The sequence below is a fragment of the Cottoperca gobio genome, chromosome 22 (assembly GCF_900634415.1).
Source record: "Cottoperca gobio chromosome 22, fCotGob3.1, whole genome shotgun sequence".
NCBI lineage: Eukaryota > Metazoa > Chordata > Actinopteri > Perciformes > Bovichtidae > Cottoperca > Cottoperca gobio.
In genome coordinates this window covers 10207844-10227091 of record NC_041376.1, presented here as the reverse complement: position 1 = coordinate 10227091, position 19248 = coordinate 10207844, and the positions used below count along the sequence as shown (strand labels likewise).

At 39.8% G+C, this 19248-nt stretch overlaps 2 protein-coding genes across 2 annotated transcripts; one reads left to right on the top strand and one right to left on the bottom strand.

The window, feature by feature from the left end:
- Nucleotides 1–53: 53 nt before the first annotated feature.
- Nucleotides 54–7241, bottom strand: tacc3 (transforming, acidic coiled-coil containing protein 3). Its single transcript, XM_029460307.1, is given in 18 exon segments — nt 54–272; nt 361–481; nt 565–671; nt 784–944; nt 1035–1078; nt 1164–1231; nt 1823–1951; nt 2081–2150; nt 2312–2442; nt 2540–2598; nt 2774–2936; nt 3036–3087; nt 3179–3378; nt 3380–4953; nt 5043–5068; nt 5155–5282; nt 5741–5906; nt 7090–7241. Coding segments are annotated over 17 exon segments (3264 nt in total). The 5' UTR covers nt 5906; nt 7090–7241; the 3' UTR covers nt 54–206.
- Nucleotides 7242–9063: 1822 nt separating this feature from the next.
- kif15 (kinesin family member 15) lies at nt 9064–19210 on the top strand. Its single transcript, XM_029460305.1, is given in 37 exon segments — nt 9064–9236; nt 9473–9503; nt 10321–10507; nt 10840–10916; nt 11031–11068; nt 11168–11265; nt 11366–11545; nt 11696–11905; nt 11999–12124; nt 12546–12668; nt 12785–12932; nt 13140–13219; nt 13332–13541; nt 13774–13951; nt 14038–14170; nt 14319–14460; nt 14560–14715; nt 14804–14932; nt 15072–15177; nt 15305–15470; nt 15557–15707; nt 15803–15888; nt 16000–16078; nt 16170–16256; nt 16349–16453; nt 16624–16746; nt 16906–17043; nt 17149–17244; nt 17372–17396; nt 17399–17535; nt 17732–17812; nt 17814–17836; nt 17941–18007; nt 18093–18130; nt 18254–18386; nt 18829–18960; nt 19061–19210. Coding segments are annotated over 37 exon segments (4110 nt in total). The 5' UTR covers nt 9064–9217; the 3' UTR covers nt 19133–19210.
- The last annotated feature ends 38 nt before the right edge of the window (nt 19211–19248 follow it).

Below are 19248 nucleotides of genomic sequence, written 5' to 3'. Positions count from 1 at the left end.
CCCCTACTGGTTTGTAATCATGCATTAAAAACTAAATAATTATCAAAGTCACAAAAGCTTGAAAACATCTTTATTAACTTTTTATTTTACAGTATTTTAAGAACATTGAAAAAGACAAACAGACTACACAAGCGAATGATCGGGACAGAAACAAAGAACAGAAGAGAAAAAAGGGACATTAAAATATACAGCATTTACAAATGAGCTCAACCTTTCTGGACTTTGGTGATAAGTTCATCACAAAGTTTGGTGAGCTCCTCCGCTTCCTTTTCCTGCAAAAAAGAAAAAGAAAAAGAAAAATATGAAGATAATATTTGATATTCTGCAAAGACACACCATCAAATTCACATCTTCTCTCACCTTCTGGTCCAGGCTCTTCTCCAGTGACTGCACCTTCAGCTGCTCCAGCCGCAGCTGGGCTTGAAGTGCAGATACCTCAGACTTGTACTTGGACCGCACCTCAGCAATCTCTTCATTTGCACTGGAGAAGAACAATAAATGTCCGTCAGACACTGCAAGTCTTGCATTTTACACCTGTTAACACAGTTGAGCCAGGTTTCTTACCGGTTCATTTTTTCCTCCGCGTGGGCTTTAAGGGTCTGGTAGCGCTGCACCTCCTTTTTGATCCTGGCCAGATAGTCCTGAGCACAAGCTTTCAGAGTCCCTTCATTCTGCAGAGAGGGCACACGAAACAATTTAACAATCTTACGGTTTATGTTAAATCCTAAAGATATGTCATGTCATTTGTGGTTTATAACAAGGCAAGTGTTGTTTCTTTCTAACCTTTTTGTAGCCCTCAACAACGTCCTTATACTTCTCCAGTCTCTTGAAAAGGTCGGAGAAAGATCTCTCCATGGTGTTCAGGTCACTGGAGGCTTGATCTCTCTCCAACAGAGCCTCGTTGAGCTTCGCCTGGGCCACCTCCCTCTCCTTCTCTTGATCAGCTGAAAACAAGTTGAATATCTCTTATTAATACACCAATATATCAGGAAATCTTTAAGACTGTGACATGTACATCTTTTATATCCACTTACACAGCATTCTTGCAATCATGAGCTCAAATTCCACGATTACTTTCCTGTGTGAAAAAAAGAGGTTTGTCAAATGTCTTAAAACATTGAATTAAAATGACAAAACCAAACTTTAACAGAAGCATAGCTTACCTCATCTCTTGACCATCGCCAAGTATCTTTTTATACTTTGCACTCCATTGCGCCTCTGTTTCCTTTGCCTATTTGACAAAAAACACACACATTTTAAGTTATTCATTAATAGTAAGGGACTTTTCCAACTTAAACATTTTAAATTTTTTACATTTTATTTCAAATGTGCATTTGTTTGTGTTTTACAATGTAAAGTTTATACAAAACAACCATTTATTAAAACATTCTATTTGGGAGTTTGAATGATACTGTGCCTAAGGTAAAAAAAAAAAAAAAAAAGGGATGATCCCACCTTTTATGGAATATTGATCTCACTAAATGACAGAAGACTCTAAATAACAAATCCTGCCGACACTGACAACCCTGTACGCTGCACAATCATTGACATATGGCTGCTAGACACATTTCTTTGATATTAGATGCTTGTGTTTAAACCAGAATGCTCCGTGGTTGCTGTGGTTGAATCAGATTGCTCTAAACTGCTTCAGGGATTGTTTGGAAAACCACTGAAACCATGCCATCATCAAGGTCTAGTGTTTTTTTTTTAAGTCCGTACAAAAGGTTTTGTATCCCTTTACACCCAAACAAAGTGACTTCAAATGGAAACCCTCTTCCACTGCTGTTATTTGTCAAATCAAAAAACATTGAGCAGGACATACTTCCGCCTGGACCCTGGCGATGGCTGCATCCAGGTCTTTCTGACTGTACTTCAGCACTTCAATAATGGCCTCCTCTGTGTTTTCTTGCCGGGGGAAAGGAGGCACGAGATCTGCGAGGATCGGGGAAGCCTAGATGACAGTTCCAGTGTAAATAAATCAAGTTAGGATAAGCATTGAATGTTGTTTCCAAAACTTCTGCATATTTTTTAAGAAAGGTTGCCAGGCACAGTCAATGGTGGCTTTTTCAGAGTGACTTACTAGTGCTGTAACATCAAACAGTTTGACTTGGACACTTGCAGATTTGTCTGCCATCTGTGAAGTTTCAAGCCTGAGTTGGGGAGAAAAAGAGTCACTTGTGAAGCGGTCAAAGTGGTTACATTTCAGACTAATCTTTTTTTTTTTTCTCGGATGTCCGAAGCAGAACAAATTGAACTCTAACGTCCAGTGACAGCAGCAATCAGAGTGAGTGGAAACAGAAGTACGTCATACCGTGAAACAAAGGCAGCCGGGCGAGGGGCGTTTGTCTGAGCTGCCGGGTCTGCAGACTTCTTGGGGCTCTCTCTCAGGAGGGGGTCAAATTTAAGGTACAAGGATTGTTTCCTCAATGCAGATTCCTTGAACTGTTGACAAAAAAAAACCCCACATATAAATAGGTTTAAGTCATGCACATGACAATCAAAGAACTGAGTCATTAAGATATGTGAAATGAGTACTTACACGGCTGGACCCAAACTGTTCAAGGTAATCCATTTGTCCATCAAAGTCATTGGCCATGACTAGAGACAAAACTCACAGGTTAATGTCAAAGATTTATCTATTTAATAGAAAAGTAATTTAACTTCTATGTAAATCACATGCACCAAATTAAAACTCCAGGTTAAGGCAACAGATAAAATGTAAAGATCCTTGTGGATACTGGAAGAAACAGAGTTACGTCCGACGTTTACTTACACATAGTTCCAGGAACAAACTCGTCATTGATTGCTGACATGGCGGTCTGTGACTTCTGCTCAGGTTGGCAACATTCAGAAAGCTCAGGAAAACTCTCCACGGGATGTTCAGCGTCAAGTTGAAATCCCAGGTCATGGTAAGGAGCGGCCTTGTCTTCAGCCTTCTGTCATTCCACAATAACAAAATTAATGTTTGTGAAAAACACACAACAAAGGGAATGTTAAATGGAGAACTTGATTAGGATTGTATCAAACTGCATTACTTCTCTCATCGCTGCAGGGTGGGGTTCTGCAGCTGGGACAGCCTCTCCAGTGCTACAGAGGGCAAAATCATACACGCGTAAAGTCAGATTAAGTGTCCACCACAAATAAATGCTTAATATATTTGGATAAAAGGCCAACATACCATGCTGGTAATACAGCGTCCTTCTCCACAGGCTCCTCTAGTTGCGCTGGAATCGTTTCCATGAGCGCAGGACCGGATTTCATGCTACACGTTGAAGCGTTGGTCATGCTTGCTTTTGTGCCAAAGGGATTGAAGTTTGGGTCATCAAACTTGGCAAAGTCAAATGAGTAAGACCCTGAAGGAACGGGAACATCAGCATCAGTCACTGGCGTCTGGCTTCACTGGAGTTTCTTTTGTTGTTTTGACGTCACGTGCCGACTTTCCCTCTTTAGGTTTGGCACCAGGTGGTCTCTTGCCAAGTTTCTTGGGTGGCGGTCTGCGTTTGACCTCACTGCCATCATCGAAATTGAACTCAAGTTTGACGGGTCCTTCCTGGATTGGGGCATCAGCTGGCTGGGCCGTGGATTCGGCAGCATTAGCCGAGATTGGGGCCACTGCAGCTTTCGGTTTCATCTCTGGCTGAACAGGCACCTCTTGAGCATTTGTGAGTTTATTTTCTTTTCTCTCCTCAACAGGCGAGTTAATGTCTGGCACCTTTCTCACAGGGAGAGGGGACATCTGCATTTTAGAGCTACCAGTTTGGAAAGGATTGACTGAATCAAGGTTGTCAAAATCCAAGGAGTAAGAACCTTTCGCTGGCAGTGGAGAATCTTCCACAAAACTGCCCGGCAATTTGTCTTGATCAACATCTGAGGACATTTTAGCCTGTTGCGTTTCATCAGGTGTGGCAGTGCATGACTCTTGTTCCTCGACCTCTGGGACCTTCACCACTGTGACCACATCAACCAGTGGCTGCACATCTTGAGCCACCTCAGGTATGTCAACAACATGTGTGGGTTTATTTTCTTTCATCTCCTCAACAGGTGAGTTAATGTCTGGCACCTTTCTCACAGGGAGAGGGGACATCTGCATTTTAGAGCCACCAGTTTGGAAAGGATTGACTGAATCAATGTTGTCAAAATCCAAGGTGTAAGAACCAGTCGCTAGCAGTGGAGCATCTTCCACAAAACTGCCCAGCAATTTGTCTTGATCAACATCTGAGGACATTTGAGCCGATTGCGTTTCATCTGCTGTGGCAGTGCATGACTCTTGTTCCTCGACCTCTGGGACCTTCACCACTGTGACCACGCTGCTCTCTGTGGAGACAACCGGTGGCTGCACATCTTGAGCCACCTCAGGTATGTCGTCAACAACATGTGTGGGTTTATTTTCTTTTATCTCCTCAACAGGTGAGTTAATGTCTGGCACCGTTCTCACAGGGAGAGGGGAAATCTGCATTTTAGAGCCACCAGTTTGGAAAGGATTGACTGAATCAAGGTTGTCAAAATCCAAGGAGTAAGAACCAGTCGCTGGCAGTGGAGAATCTTCCACAAAACTGCCCGACACATCATCTTGATGGACATTTGGAGCAGCATGTTTTTCATCAGGTGTGGCAGTGCATGAATCTTGTTCTTCGACCGCCGGGACCGTCACCACTGTGACCACGCTGCTCTCTGTGGAGCTGATGTCGGTGGAGACATCAACCATCGAGTTTTCCACGGACGCGGTAAATGGAAGAGTCTCGTCTAGTGCAGATTCTATTTTGGTGGGCTCCTCCGAGATATTCTCTGTGTTTATAGACGCTGTAGGAGAGTTTTCAAAATCCAGCCTCGTAGGAGAAAGGACCATCTTAATAGACCCTAGAAATGGATTCATAGAGTCAAGGTTTTCAAAATCCAACTGATAGCCTCCTTTGCTTTGTATCGGCATGTTATCATCAGGATAAGATGACACATCTGTGGAAAGTTCAAGAAGATTATTATCAATTTCTTTCAGCTTTTAGAGACAGTCAAGGAAAATAACTTTGTAATGTTGGATGAATTACCTTGTTTGGGCCCATCATGTAAAGAACTATTAAAAAAAACAACAGACATGGTCACTTGAATGGATCAATCATTTATTTGGAGGAATGTTGCAATTTGAGAAATGTTACTTACTTTATTTGATCCAAATTTAAGGACTCCATTGCTTTTGTACACGCATCCACACTTGTCATCTTGAGAGACTTGGTGGGAGATACGATTCTTTTAGTCTGAGGGTCTCTTCTTGGAGTCTGAAAACAAACCTACACACAAGTAATTCGATCAGGATCGTAAATGTTACCTGGACACAAAATTATATACAGACAATATGAAGAGGAAAGTGATATCCAGCCCTTTCACCATTTTTGTACGCAACAAAAAGAGTATAATTCACAAATGTGTGCAAGAAACATGCCTTTAGCTTTGACCCCAACAGAGAAGTGTTTTTTTTTTATTGCGGTCTGTTTAAAGTTGTGTGGAGTTATGCTGCAAATTCATTGTAGACTATCAAACTTCTAATGGTCAAAGAATCAAATATATAAAAGAAAAACTACATATAAACAAAACTTATAATAAACAAGCAGGTGTCAATCTCCCCATCTACCACTTCAGGTTGGTCACACACACACAAAATGTTCCTCCTTGTTTTCATTATGGTGTGTGAAAAGAATCAAGATAAAAATGGGGACACAACATCTAAGAAAATGAGCTGGGTCTGTACCTTCGATCCCTTTGGCACCGTCTTGCTGTGCAGGTTCTCTGTCTGACGCAGGATAGAGGGCCTCCCAGTTGGCTGATCCAGTGCAAAAATGTCATTAATTGAAGTGTTCTGTTTTCCTCCAGGGCAGACCCCACGATTCTCATCATTCACATCAACAGAACTCATCCTGTAATAGAGAGACACACTGTAAGTGACGGGGCAGGAAGGGTCTGACAACACCCTGAGGCAGACGTCATCGTTAAAGCTGCAACCAGTTGATAAGACACTTCTGGTTGTGGGATTTACTGATGTGTAAAGAATATGATACCAAGTTAACATCAGAATCAAGACAAATGTTACTGACAATTTTGTTGGTGAATCATTATTAGTTGGTATTATACACCAAGACTCCTTCCTAAAAAGTAACAATGATAACATGAAAATAAAATACAGCAATGTGTAAGGTGGAAAATAGCGCTGCCATTACACAGTTCATCCACCAGAGAGCACTGACAGGCTCATCTTTCAACTGTAAAAAGTCCAGTTCAGCACATCAACATTGCCCAACTAAAAATATTTGAATCTTATTGCAACTGATGCATCAGCTTTGAAAGAAATAGTATTGTTCTGCCATAGAGCCCAGAAGTGGGAACTTAGGACTAAAGTTTAAATGAATTAAAAGACAAAATGCAAAGGGGACTTCTGGTCAGTGTAACACTTCCAATGAACGTGCAATGGCTGAAGTAATTTCCAACTGACTTTCATGATTTGGATGTTGATAAATACGTGGTGAATAAGAGTAGCAAGTCATGTCAGTTATATTTTAAAATGTTGCTCCTAAATAATATAGTTGCATTTTCACACGCAAGGTTTGTGCACACACAGTTAGTGAATCACATGTTTGTCTTGCGACCTGCTGCCAACGTTCACATCCATCCGTTACTTCTAGAAACAGATACCCAACGTTAACGTTAACGTGCAGCACGGCGTACAATCAGTCAACGTGAAACGATATTGTGCGACTCAACGTGGACAGCTTACTGCTCGTCATTTTTAGCAAAACTATAAAATAATAACAGCTCAGTTCAAATTGTTAACGATAACCTACTGAACGTTAGCTAGACATTTGCCATGAAAGCTACAACCAATTTCGACACCTATAGTAGACTAATTTTACTATTATTACACAAGTAAAGTTAGCGTTGACAGTAAATTAACAACACAGACTGTGTTAGCTAAGCTAACGTTAACTGTTATTTGAGATCTAACGCTAACTTACCCACAATTTACATAAAGCAGAGGAAAACTTGGGATCAGACAACAGCGCAAGACGTAAGCTACTATTTTATCATCCTATATTCACCACGTACCTCAAAAACCCAGATGCAGTTAGCCGAAATTACAAGTCTTTCATCAACACATTCGCGAATGACTGGTGTGGTTTTGAAAACCCCTCGCCTTCTCTGGGAGACAACCGTTTGGAATTTAAAAGTCTTGAAACGTACCAATAATATAGCCGGAAACATTCAAAGACAACGCGCTTCCTGGTTATGCAGCCAATCGCGCTAAAGAGCGGATATGAGCCAATCGACGGCTGAGCCCAATGAGCCAGCATCGAAGATAATAGACATGGCAAGATAGTTGACATTTTTTTCACTGGCTTTTAATTGCCATCACGAAGTGCATTCAAGGTTGTTGTATTTACAACAATCCAATTTTCACATTGACAAAGTAATACAACTGTAACGTAATATATAACAAGGCAATACGCTGATATTCCTGATGATTACAAACTTAAGTCACTGCATGCGATTGATTGATTGATTGTTTTGTGTGTCAAAGGCAAAGCCGAGGTGATTTGATTTGTATGGGGGCATTGAAAGCGAACTGGCAAGTGAGGGTGGGAGACTTCTCTCCTTGCTTTTTATTTCGAGCATCAGAGAAAGGTCACTGGTTGAAGACCAAAACAAATTTAAATCTGAAAGAGGCAAAACAGAAACAAAAGCAGGTAGTGTTACACAGTCAATTTAGGGTTTCATAAATTATTTATTTTACGCCAATATGTTTAACTTGAAATACTCACGATGGTGGGAATAGTATTTTTGTTATAGTTCCTTTGTATGTATGTGTAATAAAGTGACTTTATGGTTTGTGGGACAGTAAAGATAGGTCAAATTGAGATTTTTGGTATCTACAACATTGCAAATATTGTCTTTACTGTGAACTTTCGTACATTCCACTTTGCAATATTTAGTTTAAGTTTTATATTTTCATTGTAATTTTTCTATTATATTTGACTTTTGCAGTACTTTGCCTGTATCTTTATTTCCTCTTAATTTGTTTATTGTATAAATCAAGGCAAAATCCTTGTTCGAGATAACCTACTTGGCAATAAACCTTATTCTGATTCTCAGTCAGGTACTGACATTGTGTACTGATGGTCTCATATGTGCAAAACATAAATTTCCTGTGGGCAATTGTTAAAACCTGAAATACCACAAATTTACGTCAGAAACAAATTTTCCTTAAACGCTGAATTCTGGCCTGTATCCTAACCATAGACTGTATCCTGACGAACATTTTATATAGTTTCCAAAACCCTTTTCTGTAAGACTTAAAAATCCCTGTCCATCACAATATTTTAAGATTGTGATGTACAGGCTAATAAAGTTTGAAACGGTGTAAATTATCAAGTGTTTATCGGAAATTGGATAAACGAGGTGTGGGAATGGCTTTATTTAGTTATCTTCAAAAAGACACAGACTGACATTCAATTGTCAGTGTATACAGCAATTTAAATATTAAAAAAACGTATTTAAAACGTATTAGTACAATACAGTTTCTCGTAGGAATATTAATTTGCATTCTTCAATAACAATATAAACAGATTCATTAAAACAGCAAGGCAATATTGACAATAAATAAAAATGGATACATAGATAAATAAAAAATAAATATATGTAAAGCAATCACAGCTGCCCCAGAGCCAAAATTGTAATATGATTGATCAGGAAAAAAGAGATGTTCAATAATTTCAGGTTCTTCAATAGATGTTGTTTCTTTCTCACCTCAACCTTGACCTTTTGTCAACCTCAAATTCAAATTGTCTTCTTAGGGTTTCTGCTGCTGGATAATATCTATTATAATTTTGAACTGTACTTTTTTTGGCATTTGAATACATTAATATGATTAAATATTAAATATTTTAAATATTTATGAGTGATTGTTAAATTATTATCCCTTATTCTGATGTTTGTGTCTCTTGTAGTGCCTTAATAAAGCCGTGATGTTACTCTCTGCTACAATAGGTGGCGGTATACACTTTTCACGCGGGTTTGCTACCCTCAAAGAAGAAGAAGAAGAAGAAAAAGAAGCGGAAGCAGACCTGCCCGCCAATTTCGAAGGATGTAAACAACGTCGTACTCTTACGTCGGACACTGCTATGAAAAAACTAGCGTTTTATTTGACAACCTAACAGCGAACATTTCGTCGACAACAATGAATTCCAGTGGAAAAGGTTGCGTACCAAACATATATTTATTAGTGTAGAAAACTGATATGCTAACTTGTTGAAGCTAAAATTCACTATTTTTTGGTAATCTTGCCAAGTCCTAGTCGGAGTCGACTAACATGATCTTGCTAAAGCTAGCTCACTTTAATATTGATACATAGCCATTTTGGACGTGCAGTTATACGTTTAACTTACTATATATATAACCGTTAATAATCGTATTATTTTGTTTAACGTTTCAGGAGCTGGCGATTCAACCCAAGTTGCTGCCAGGTAATGACGCTTTGTTTGTTTGATCCAAAGAAAATCCTACAACACTTGTTAGTGTGTCCCCTTAGTATACGTTCCTCAACCTCCTGGATCAGAGCTAAAACCCGACATTTACAGTAAGATTTATACAGAGGTGGAGGAAGTACTCAGATCTTAAGTGAAAGTTCCCCACTACAAGTAAAAATCCTGTTTTCAAAACCTTACTTAAGTAAAAGTATGTCAGTATTAACAGCAAAATGTGTGATTTAAAAGTTCTGTATATGGCATTCAAAGCATTAATATAGCAACGCCTATATGCGTTGTAAAGATCATTATAATCCCCACCATTCAAAATCACTACACCTGGACAGGAAGGGGTTGAACAATTCTGTAAAGTAACCTAAACTGTCAGATAGATGAAAAGAACAATATTTGCTTCTGAGTAGAAGTATAAAGTGGCATAAAATGGATGAAGTAAGTACAAATACCTTACATTTGAACTTAAGTACAGCACTTAAACATAGTTAGTTACGTTATACTTTCCACCACTGGTGCTTACATTTTTTGTCTAAGGAGATTGTGAGTTTGACTATTAGGTTTACTGATTTGACTGAGCAGCACAGCTACAATGGAGTAAACATTTTCTTCCAAATTTAATTGGCAGCTATAGTAACAAACACTTATCTGCTTTTCATGGTGACGTTCAGTTCTCAACATCATCAGCTCAATATGTATTCAGGAATGTCCCAATTTGGGATCAATTAAGTAAATCTATCAATCTGTCTGTCTATCTATCGTACATTTTTAGAAATATTTAATTTTTTTATTTCTGGTCCTACAGCAGTGACAGTGATTCCATAAAAGTGTTTGTGCGAATACGACCTTTGACCCAGAGTTCTGGGCTGACCACAGATGGAGATCAAAAGCTTTGTCTCACAGTCACCTCACCCAACACCATCCGTCTGCTATCAAAACCAGAACCACGAACCTTCACTTATGACCATGTTGCTGACATGGACACCTCTCAGGTTGGGAGCACACAGTATATGTATTATCAACATACCGCTAGCATGAGTACAACTACCTTGAGTGACTAATAATAACCTGCTTTTGTCAGCATGGGACGTAGGGCTGCAACTAACAGTTATTTTCATTATCGATTAATCTGCAGATTATTTTCTGGATTCAATTCATTGTTAAATCTATAAAATGTCAGAAAAAAGTGAAACATGTCCACCCCAGTTTAGATTTCTGTTCTGTCGATTGACTAATCATTGTAGTTCCAGTGGGATGTAGCCTGTGTGAACTCAAAGTTTGCACTGGCCGGTGTGTGCATAATCTTTATCTCATTCTTCAACAGGAGTCTGTATTCTCCAGTGTGGCCAAGAATATTGTTGAGTCTTGCATAAATGGATACAATGGTACTATATTTGCCTAGTAAGTTGGTTTACATTGTTTATGTTTAATATTTTATGGCACAATCCCTTTGCCTTGGGTTTAGTGTGTAGCACCCATATAATTCCTAGTTGGATTCTTCTCTTGCTTCTGCAGCGGACAAACGGGCTCAGGGAAAACGTTCACCATGCTCGGTGAGAATTCAATATATTATTTACAGTGTGTACTACACATTCTTTAACATCCATCAATAGAATAATTGTAGTGACACTTTTTTTTGTCTCCCGCTCTAGGACCATCTGAGTTGGATAACTTCACAGATGACCTAAGGGGGGTTATTCCTCGAAGTTTTGAGTACCTTTTTTTTCTCATCAACAGAGAAGTGGAACGGGTGAGCTTGAACATTTCATCGCCATGAAAGTGTTGTAAACTAATATTCCACGTTTGTTTTCTAATTAAGTTGGTGCTTTGTTTGTTCTTTTTCCTAAAAGTCGGGCCAGTCCAAGAGTTTCCTTTGCAAGTGTTCATTTATTGAGATATACAATGAACAAATTTACGACCTTCTGGACACCGCCTCAGCCAGCCTTTTCCTCCGGGAGAACATCAAGAAAGGTTTGTTTGTTGAGGGAGCCGTGGAGAAGTTTGTCAACTCAGCCGCTGAAGCCTACCAGGTATAAATTCCTTATTTGCTGTGACTCAGAAGGTTTTGTTCTGTATAATACATGTTGAGATCACAATAAATTGATAATTAATTAAATGCAGGTGCCATCTTAAGAAATGTACAGTGGAAGTGTACAGAATTTGTGTTTGAAACCACTTAGGTGCTGTCTATGGGCTGGCGTAATCGACGAGTGGCCTCCACCTCTATGAACCGAGAGTCTTCCAGATCTCACGCAGTGTTCACTATGACGTTGGAGTCCAAAGAGTCCATCAATGAAGTGGTTAACATTCGAATGTCTCAGTTGAACCTGGTAGATCTGGCAGGGTCTGAGAGGCAGAAAGACACAAACACAGAAGGATCCAGGCTGAAGGTGAAGCTTCGTCTGTGAATTTAGTTACTGAGTTGCTACATTTATGATTTCTGCTGTTGCTAACCGCTGTCGTCTGCATTGCTTCTCTTTCAGGAGGCCAGCAGTATCAATCGCTCCCTCATGTGCCTCGGTCAGGTGATCATGGCACTGGTTGATGTGTCCAATGGGAAGAACCGCCACATCTGCTACAGAGATTCTAAACTCACCTTCTTGCTCAGGGTGAGTGACTCTAAATACAAAATACTTCTTGGTTGTGGCTTTGGTGGCGAATGTGTTATGTTTCTGTGCATCCTAGTGGATTCAACTTCCCTGAAATGATGACATTGTATGTTAAGTGGAATGACTCAAATGCAATTACTACGTAAAATGCACGTTAATATTCTGCCATTATGTTTGCTGAAATGGCTATTGGACCAAGATTGTATAATAAATACTGGTGGCGATGTGAATTGGTTCAAATTAAAACAAGCACAAGTATCTCGTGCACTTGACATTCAAGCTTTACATATTTCACATTCATTTATATTTCTTTTGCTTTGATAGAATACAACACTTTACAATACTACATTTAAAGATGTGGTTGCACTTTATAATTTGTGATGGATATCATGCACTGTAACTATTGTTGTTGTTATTTCAGGACTCTCTTGGAGGAAATGCAAAGACCTACATTATAGCCAATGTACATCCTGGTTCGAAGTGTTTTGGAGAAACACTGTCCACCTTGCAGTTTGCTCAGAGAGCAAAGTTGATAAAGAATAAGGTATTCATCATTAAACACAACTCTATATTAAAACAGAGTCGACTTAATCAACTTCTGGTGATTTCAAAGAGGACTTTGTAATCTAATCCCTTGTGCAATATTTCTGTTTTTACCAGGCCGTCATCAATGAAGACACGCAGGGAAATGTGAGGCAGTTACAAGCTGAGGTGAAGAAACTGAAAGAGCTGCTTGCTCAGGCACTAACTTCTCCGGCAGTGGACTTTGGAAGAGATGTGGCACCAGGAGGACCCGGACTCTCCAATGGTAACAACACGCAGACTAAACATGTTAAACCATAACACCTTCAAAATAACATCCTCTTCAAAGCATTTGCACACATTCAAAATGTAACACTAATGTATTAAATACAGTCATTTTGGGCTCCTGTATTATATGCAAAGTTATATGTTTTTAGCAAATGTTTTCTGGTATGTGGCAAAAGGGTAAATCAGCTTTTCCCATCATCCATAGAAATTCTACCCGATGTCTCATATAAAGCGAAGTTTATGGCTGCTGCTCGTCTGTGGAGGAAGCGAGAAGATGAGAAGAAGGTATGGGAATTATATATATATTTATTTTGCATTGTCATTTTTATTTTTAAATGAGGCGGCTGTGAAGAAATATGGTGCAGGGAAACCTAAAATAATGTTTGACTACACTCAGACGTTGCTCCAGAAAGTGGCTCAGCTTGAGGAGGCCTGGACTCAGAAAGACAAGTTCATCCATTCCAGCCGGATGATTGTCAGGTTTCGAGAGGACCACATCTATCGACTTGAGAAGAAACTGAAGGCAGGACCAGGCTTAATGTCAGACAAGGACTCTCAGATTGTGATCGACCAGCTGAAAGAGGAGATAAAGATCTTGAGCGATCAGGTACAAAATCTAAAACCATTTCAACAATGCCTTACTCACTGCTGATGACTGTGTAATGTGTGGATGCAGTTATGTACAAAGCATTTTTATTACATTTTTTACTTACTTATTTTTTACTTGCATGAGATTCTCTTAATTTATTATTTTTCTTGAAATAACGGCCATAAATTCCCAAAATGTTGTATCTGTTCAACACCGATTTCCCATGTACACATCTCTGCCCCTTTTTTAGGTTGAACATCACCCAAAGATGACTCGATATGCAGCGGAGAACTTCAGCCTCAGACATGAAAATCGTCAACTTCGCACTCTGGATTCAGTGTTGAATGCTGAAGAGGCTGTAGTCCAAGTCGCTGCTGAGCTGGAAGATGCCTTCCAGAGTGCTATGGAAACAGAAAGACTCACAGAGAGTAAGACAATACTCAGCTGCCTTCATCAGAGAAAAGATTAAAAAGTCAATCTGTACACCTGTCAATAAACTCTTGTTGCTCCACAGCTCCAGCAGCTGCTTCAACCCCTGTGTCTGTAGATGCAGCTGCAATGGAGAAGCTGAAGGCTCAGCTGCTTCAGAAACAGTCCGACCTCACAGGCGCCCTTCAGGCCTTTGAGGAGTACAAAGAAGTCACCAAGTAAGGAGCTTATTTATTAAAGAAAGTCACTCTTACATCAAATTCACATTAAGTGGTTTTAATGCAATTTTCTTGCAATGTCTTTAAGGCTTATGAAGTAGGTTTCGCAGAGCTTAATGTGGTTTTTGGATGGTGCTTTGTGTTCTAGAAAGCAGATGTCTCAGCTGGAGTCTGAGAAAAGATATCTTGACAAGTCCAACAGGCATTTGGAAAACATTTTGGAAGCCACAAACGCTTACAAAACAAAGGAGGTCTCTGAGCTGAACAGAATTCACGTTGAAACTATAAAGGTGAGTAGATGTGGACACTTGTATTCTAATCACTGAGGCAAAATATATTTTCTTGCAGAAAATCATTCTCTTCTATCCTTCAAATTTTTACTATACCAGATTCTCACCACGCCCACCAAAGCATACAACTTGCGGACCCGTTTCGTGCCTCTCTCTAGCCCGGAGCACCTGAATGGGTTGGACGACATTTGGACAGAGCAGCCTCCTTCAGACATGACTGAGATGGCCTTGACTGAGGAACTGCGTCATGTGCAGGTACAACAATGTGGAGTATCCCTTAAATGTGTGTATAGAAAACATTAAGTCCTCTCTTACTCTCGTACTTTCTCTAATTTCTCACCAGGAGCAGGCCAGCTGTTTCCAGACACAGTTTAATGAGGAGGAGCTAAAGAGCAGCAAGCTGTTGCAGCAGATTGCAAAACTTGAGGAGCAAATCACCGTGATATCGCAAGAGTCTGACCGCAACGATGAGGTAGAATTTCCTTGTGTTCCTCATTTACAATTTTGTCTCATTGAAATGTAATCTTCTGTAATAAAATATTTTCATTTGATGTGTGACGTGATGCCCTTTTCTATTTTGTTTTCCTAATTGTTCTTTTCGCCCTCTGCAGCTTCTTTCTTCTGAGCGAGTTAACAGGAACAGAGAGCAGCTTAACCTACAAGAAAATGTCAGCGAGCTGCAACAGAGCCTTCAGTCTGAACAGCAAGCCGCAGAAGGTAAGGATCTGATGCTCCCCCCTGTGTTGTTGTAATCACCTGTTTGCCTGCTTGGATTTTGGCTGGTGTTGAATTTGGACGTTTCCGTCAGATGGAGGTGATGACTCTTTCTTTCCTCTCCTTTCAGTGCTGAGGAGTGAGATCCGTGATCTACGCCTGGTGCTGCAGTCGTCCGACAAGGAGCTGAACACTGTGAGGAACGAGCTAAGAGACGGCCAGAGCGAGCAGCAGAGAGAGACGAGCCAGCTCTCCAGCAGTCTGATCAGCACCCAGCTCCAACTTGACAAAGTCCAGTAAGCATGAGTTTAACACGTCTGCACTGTGACTCTTCTTGATCTGACGTGTTTATGTGACCACAAAAACCATGTCTTCATTCCAGGCTGGAGTGGGAGCAGCTTCTGGAGCAGCATCGGACACTGCAGGATTCATTCGACACGCTCCAAGCTGAGGCGAAGTTTGATGCTGATCAGGCAAGTCAGCAGCTGCAGGACAGGCAGCAGGAGATTGATCAACTGAAGGCACAGCTCACGGTTAGTAAACTCATAACCTCAACTGTGGTCGTTCTTTCTATCCTGAAATCTCTTTTGAAACTGTTTGTATTTTCTACTCACATTTTCTCTTGTAGGAATTGAATAATTCTCTGCAGATAGAGCAAGAACACACAAGCACCCTGAAATCCCAGATAAGAGAAAACAAAGAGAGTACATCAAAGTGAGTTTGTCCTCATCTTTCTCTTTTTGTTTTTTTTGCTTATTGCTTACAACAGTTCTCAACATTTAAAGTAACTCTTATTAATACAACAACTTTGATGTGTGCCTTCAGAGAACTTATTGAAACGGTGGAGCAGAATACACAGCTGAGAAAACAAGTGTCACACCTGACGGTACAAAATCAACAACAGGTCAGTCCTAAGAACAGCATGCATGTTTGAAATTTATAAAAGTAATTGCAGCTCATTAACTAAACCTGGTCGTCTCATTTCTGTTTTCAAGGCATCCAAAATTGTCGATCTTGAGCAAAATTCAAACTCTGTCAACGAAACGATAAAAGGCTTGGAGCAGAAGATTGAACAGGACAAAGTAAGCCTGAACGATTCATTCTCTCATTTCTTATTCCTTCATATATGATTGCCTTGTTTATGCTCCTGAATCCCACCTGTGTCTTTTGACAGGATGTTGTTTTAGATCTGATCAACCAAACCAGAGACCTCCGCAGTGAGCTGAGCCAGAAGGACCAGACCATCACTCACCTGTCTGAAGACATCAAAGACATCACGGTACTTTACTCCTCAACCCATTTCACCTTTCATTCTTCTTAAATAACTTCACTGTTTTGCTGTATTTGCTTATTCCTTTACTCTACCACTTTATACTGTAGATATGTTTAATGTTTGTTTACGGCATGTTTATAATAATAATAATAATAATAATGTCATTGCTATTCCAGGTCAAGTACAATGCTGCCTGCCTTGGAAGGGAGGATATCCGGGAGCAAAACTCTAAGATGCAGGCAGAAATCTGTGACCTGAAAGAAACTATAGACAGGCGGGTAGCATCCAACCAAATAGAGGTAAGTTTGAGCATGTTTAACACCTGTTTGTATATTTGTGTGGGATTTGTTTTGTAGATGTACTGCAAGGGATTAATGCTCTGACCAGTTTTGTAGATTGCAAACAATTAGGCTAAATAATTAAGCTATAATACGAATAACGTGAGTGTCTTTCCTCAGGTGGAGGTGTTGCAGGAAGAGGTCGTTTATGCCACTGAGGAGGTAGAGAGACTCACTAAGGTCTTAGCTGAGCAGAACAGCCTCCTCCAGGAGCAAACAGCCCAGAAGGACACGCTGATACAGAATCTACAGCAGAAGGTGAAGTTGTTTTTATCATCTCAACACCAAGCAAACAAATACTCGGTAAGGTCAAAGACATCTAAAGGATAACATTTTAACAACAACCCTCTCCTTTTGTACCAGATGCAACAACAGCAAGACACTGTTGAGAGAACGATCAGAAATGTCAGTTTCAAACCGCTCGTCGAGCAGATGGGCACACCTAAATCATTACCTCGGGTAAGACTTGTCTGTGGTTTATTTGCTCTTTAATTCTGCATTCACAAATAAAACATGTCCTGTTTGAAAATAAAACGAGCAGTAAGAAATGCAACAATTAGCTAATCCTTTTTTTCTGTTTCTCAAGACACCCTGCACTCCAGGAAGTTTCAACAGGACCTGAGCCATGTGCTAGAGAGCCAGGAGATGGAGCTGGAGAATCGACGCTCCTCCATGATGAGCATGGAGATACTTTTAATGGAGCTGAACGCTGAGAGGACGGCAAAGAATGAGGAGATCCAAAGGCTTAAGGTATATCTGTGTGCAAAAGTTGAATGAATCTATAGCCATTCATTACTGGAGTGAAATATTCATTCAGCCTGGTTACAGCAGATTCTTTTCTTTCTACATTTTTTACTAAATGCAATTACATAAGTTTTAATAACCTTTAAGTCTCAATGGTCTTTGAAGTCCATCAGTATTGATAAAGTGATTTCGCTGTCCTCAGATGCAGTTGACTGAGAAAGAGATGGTCCGAATTGAGATCCAGGCTTTGCTTGACCAGTTTTACAACAAGGAGAGGCAGCCTGACGCAGAATGGAAATAATCAAAGGTTGAGTTTAATCATCCAGTCATTCAGACATCCTCTGCCCTACAATACATCATTCATTGTTGATGGCATAAGTAAGATTAATAACGTTATTTTGTCATTTTCAGTGATGACTTGAATGAAACTTTCAAGCAAACCTTCCTTAAAGAGATACAGGAGGAGAGAGCAGATAAGGTTTGTATTTGTTTGTCTGCTGGTTTTATTTTTCTTTGTTTTGAATAATCCATTTTTAATTTGTTCCTCTCACATTCATTAACAGAGCAAAATAATGCAGCAGCTGTCTGATACTCAAAAACGGTAAGGACCTGTAGTTTAGTTAAATAAATGAATTTGAGTTTTGCATTATGCTGATCCTTAATCAGTTCTTGATGTTTGACGAGCTCTGTGTTTATTTAAAAAAATTTGTGTGCTGTGGATTAGAATGCAAGCGCAGGAGTTGATGTTGGCCCAGTCTCAAACGTGCGTTCAGGAGCTGACGACTGAGCTCAGGAACCGCTGTATAGAGTTGAGAGAGCTGAACCATGGGATGCAGGATGAGGAGAAACTATTCCAGGTCAGAGTCTGAGTAGATGAGTATATCTTTCACTAAAGAAAGCTTTCGGGCAGGATGGATCTTACAATGATGAACAAATGGACTCCTGGCATCATAGTCGGTAGCTTAAATTTGGTATACATATTCAGAATCCCCAGAGGAACTATGAGTTCCTGGATCGTTAATCTTTTACTCTAGAAGATAGCCTGATTACGAGAACAAGGTGACACAATGTAATAAGCATGACACAAGTCTGCCATCTTTTCTGGAGTATACTTGTTCCATATTGTGGAAAAATTATACTCCAGTAGTGTCGTCTAATAACTGCCAAACTTAACACTGATAGTAACTACCGGGGGCGGCAACATATTTTTGATTTATCAATTAAATGTTTAGTGTAAAAATGGCTGTTATAATTTCCTCAAACATTATCAGAATTGTTGCCATAATTTCTTTTTTACAGGAAAACGAGGTTCTCCGTAAGCAGAATGTTCAGCTGTCGGAGGAGAATGGAAAACTTGTCGGGCATAGGAACCACAAACAAAGGATTGAATATCTGGTGAAGCTGAAAAAGGACAACACCAAACTTCAAGAGGTAACTAACATGTCTGCTATCATCAAAGGGTGTTTCCCTTTTGTTATGTGAATACTGTTAACGCATCAATCAACTTTATTATTTTTCTTTTGTTTTAAAGGAAAATGAAAAGCTCAGAACGGAGATGATAATTAGAGACAACAGTGGAAGTCTGCCACCTGTGATGCTGTAAATCCCTGATTCTTTAATAGTTTTAATCTAGGTGAATTTGCATCTTTCCCAGTAAAGAAGTTGTAAAAAAAAAAAAAAAGTACAAAGATGTTGTGACTCATGTTATTATTTGTATTT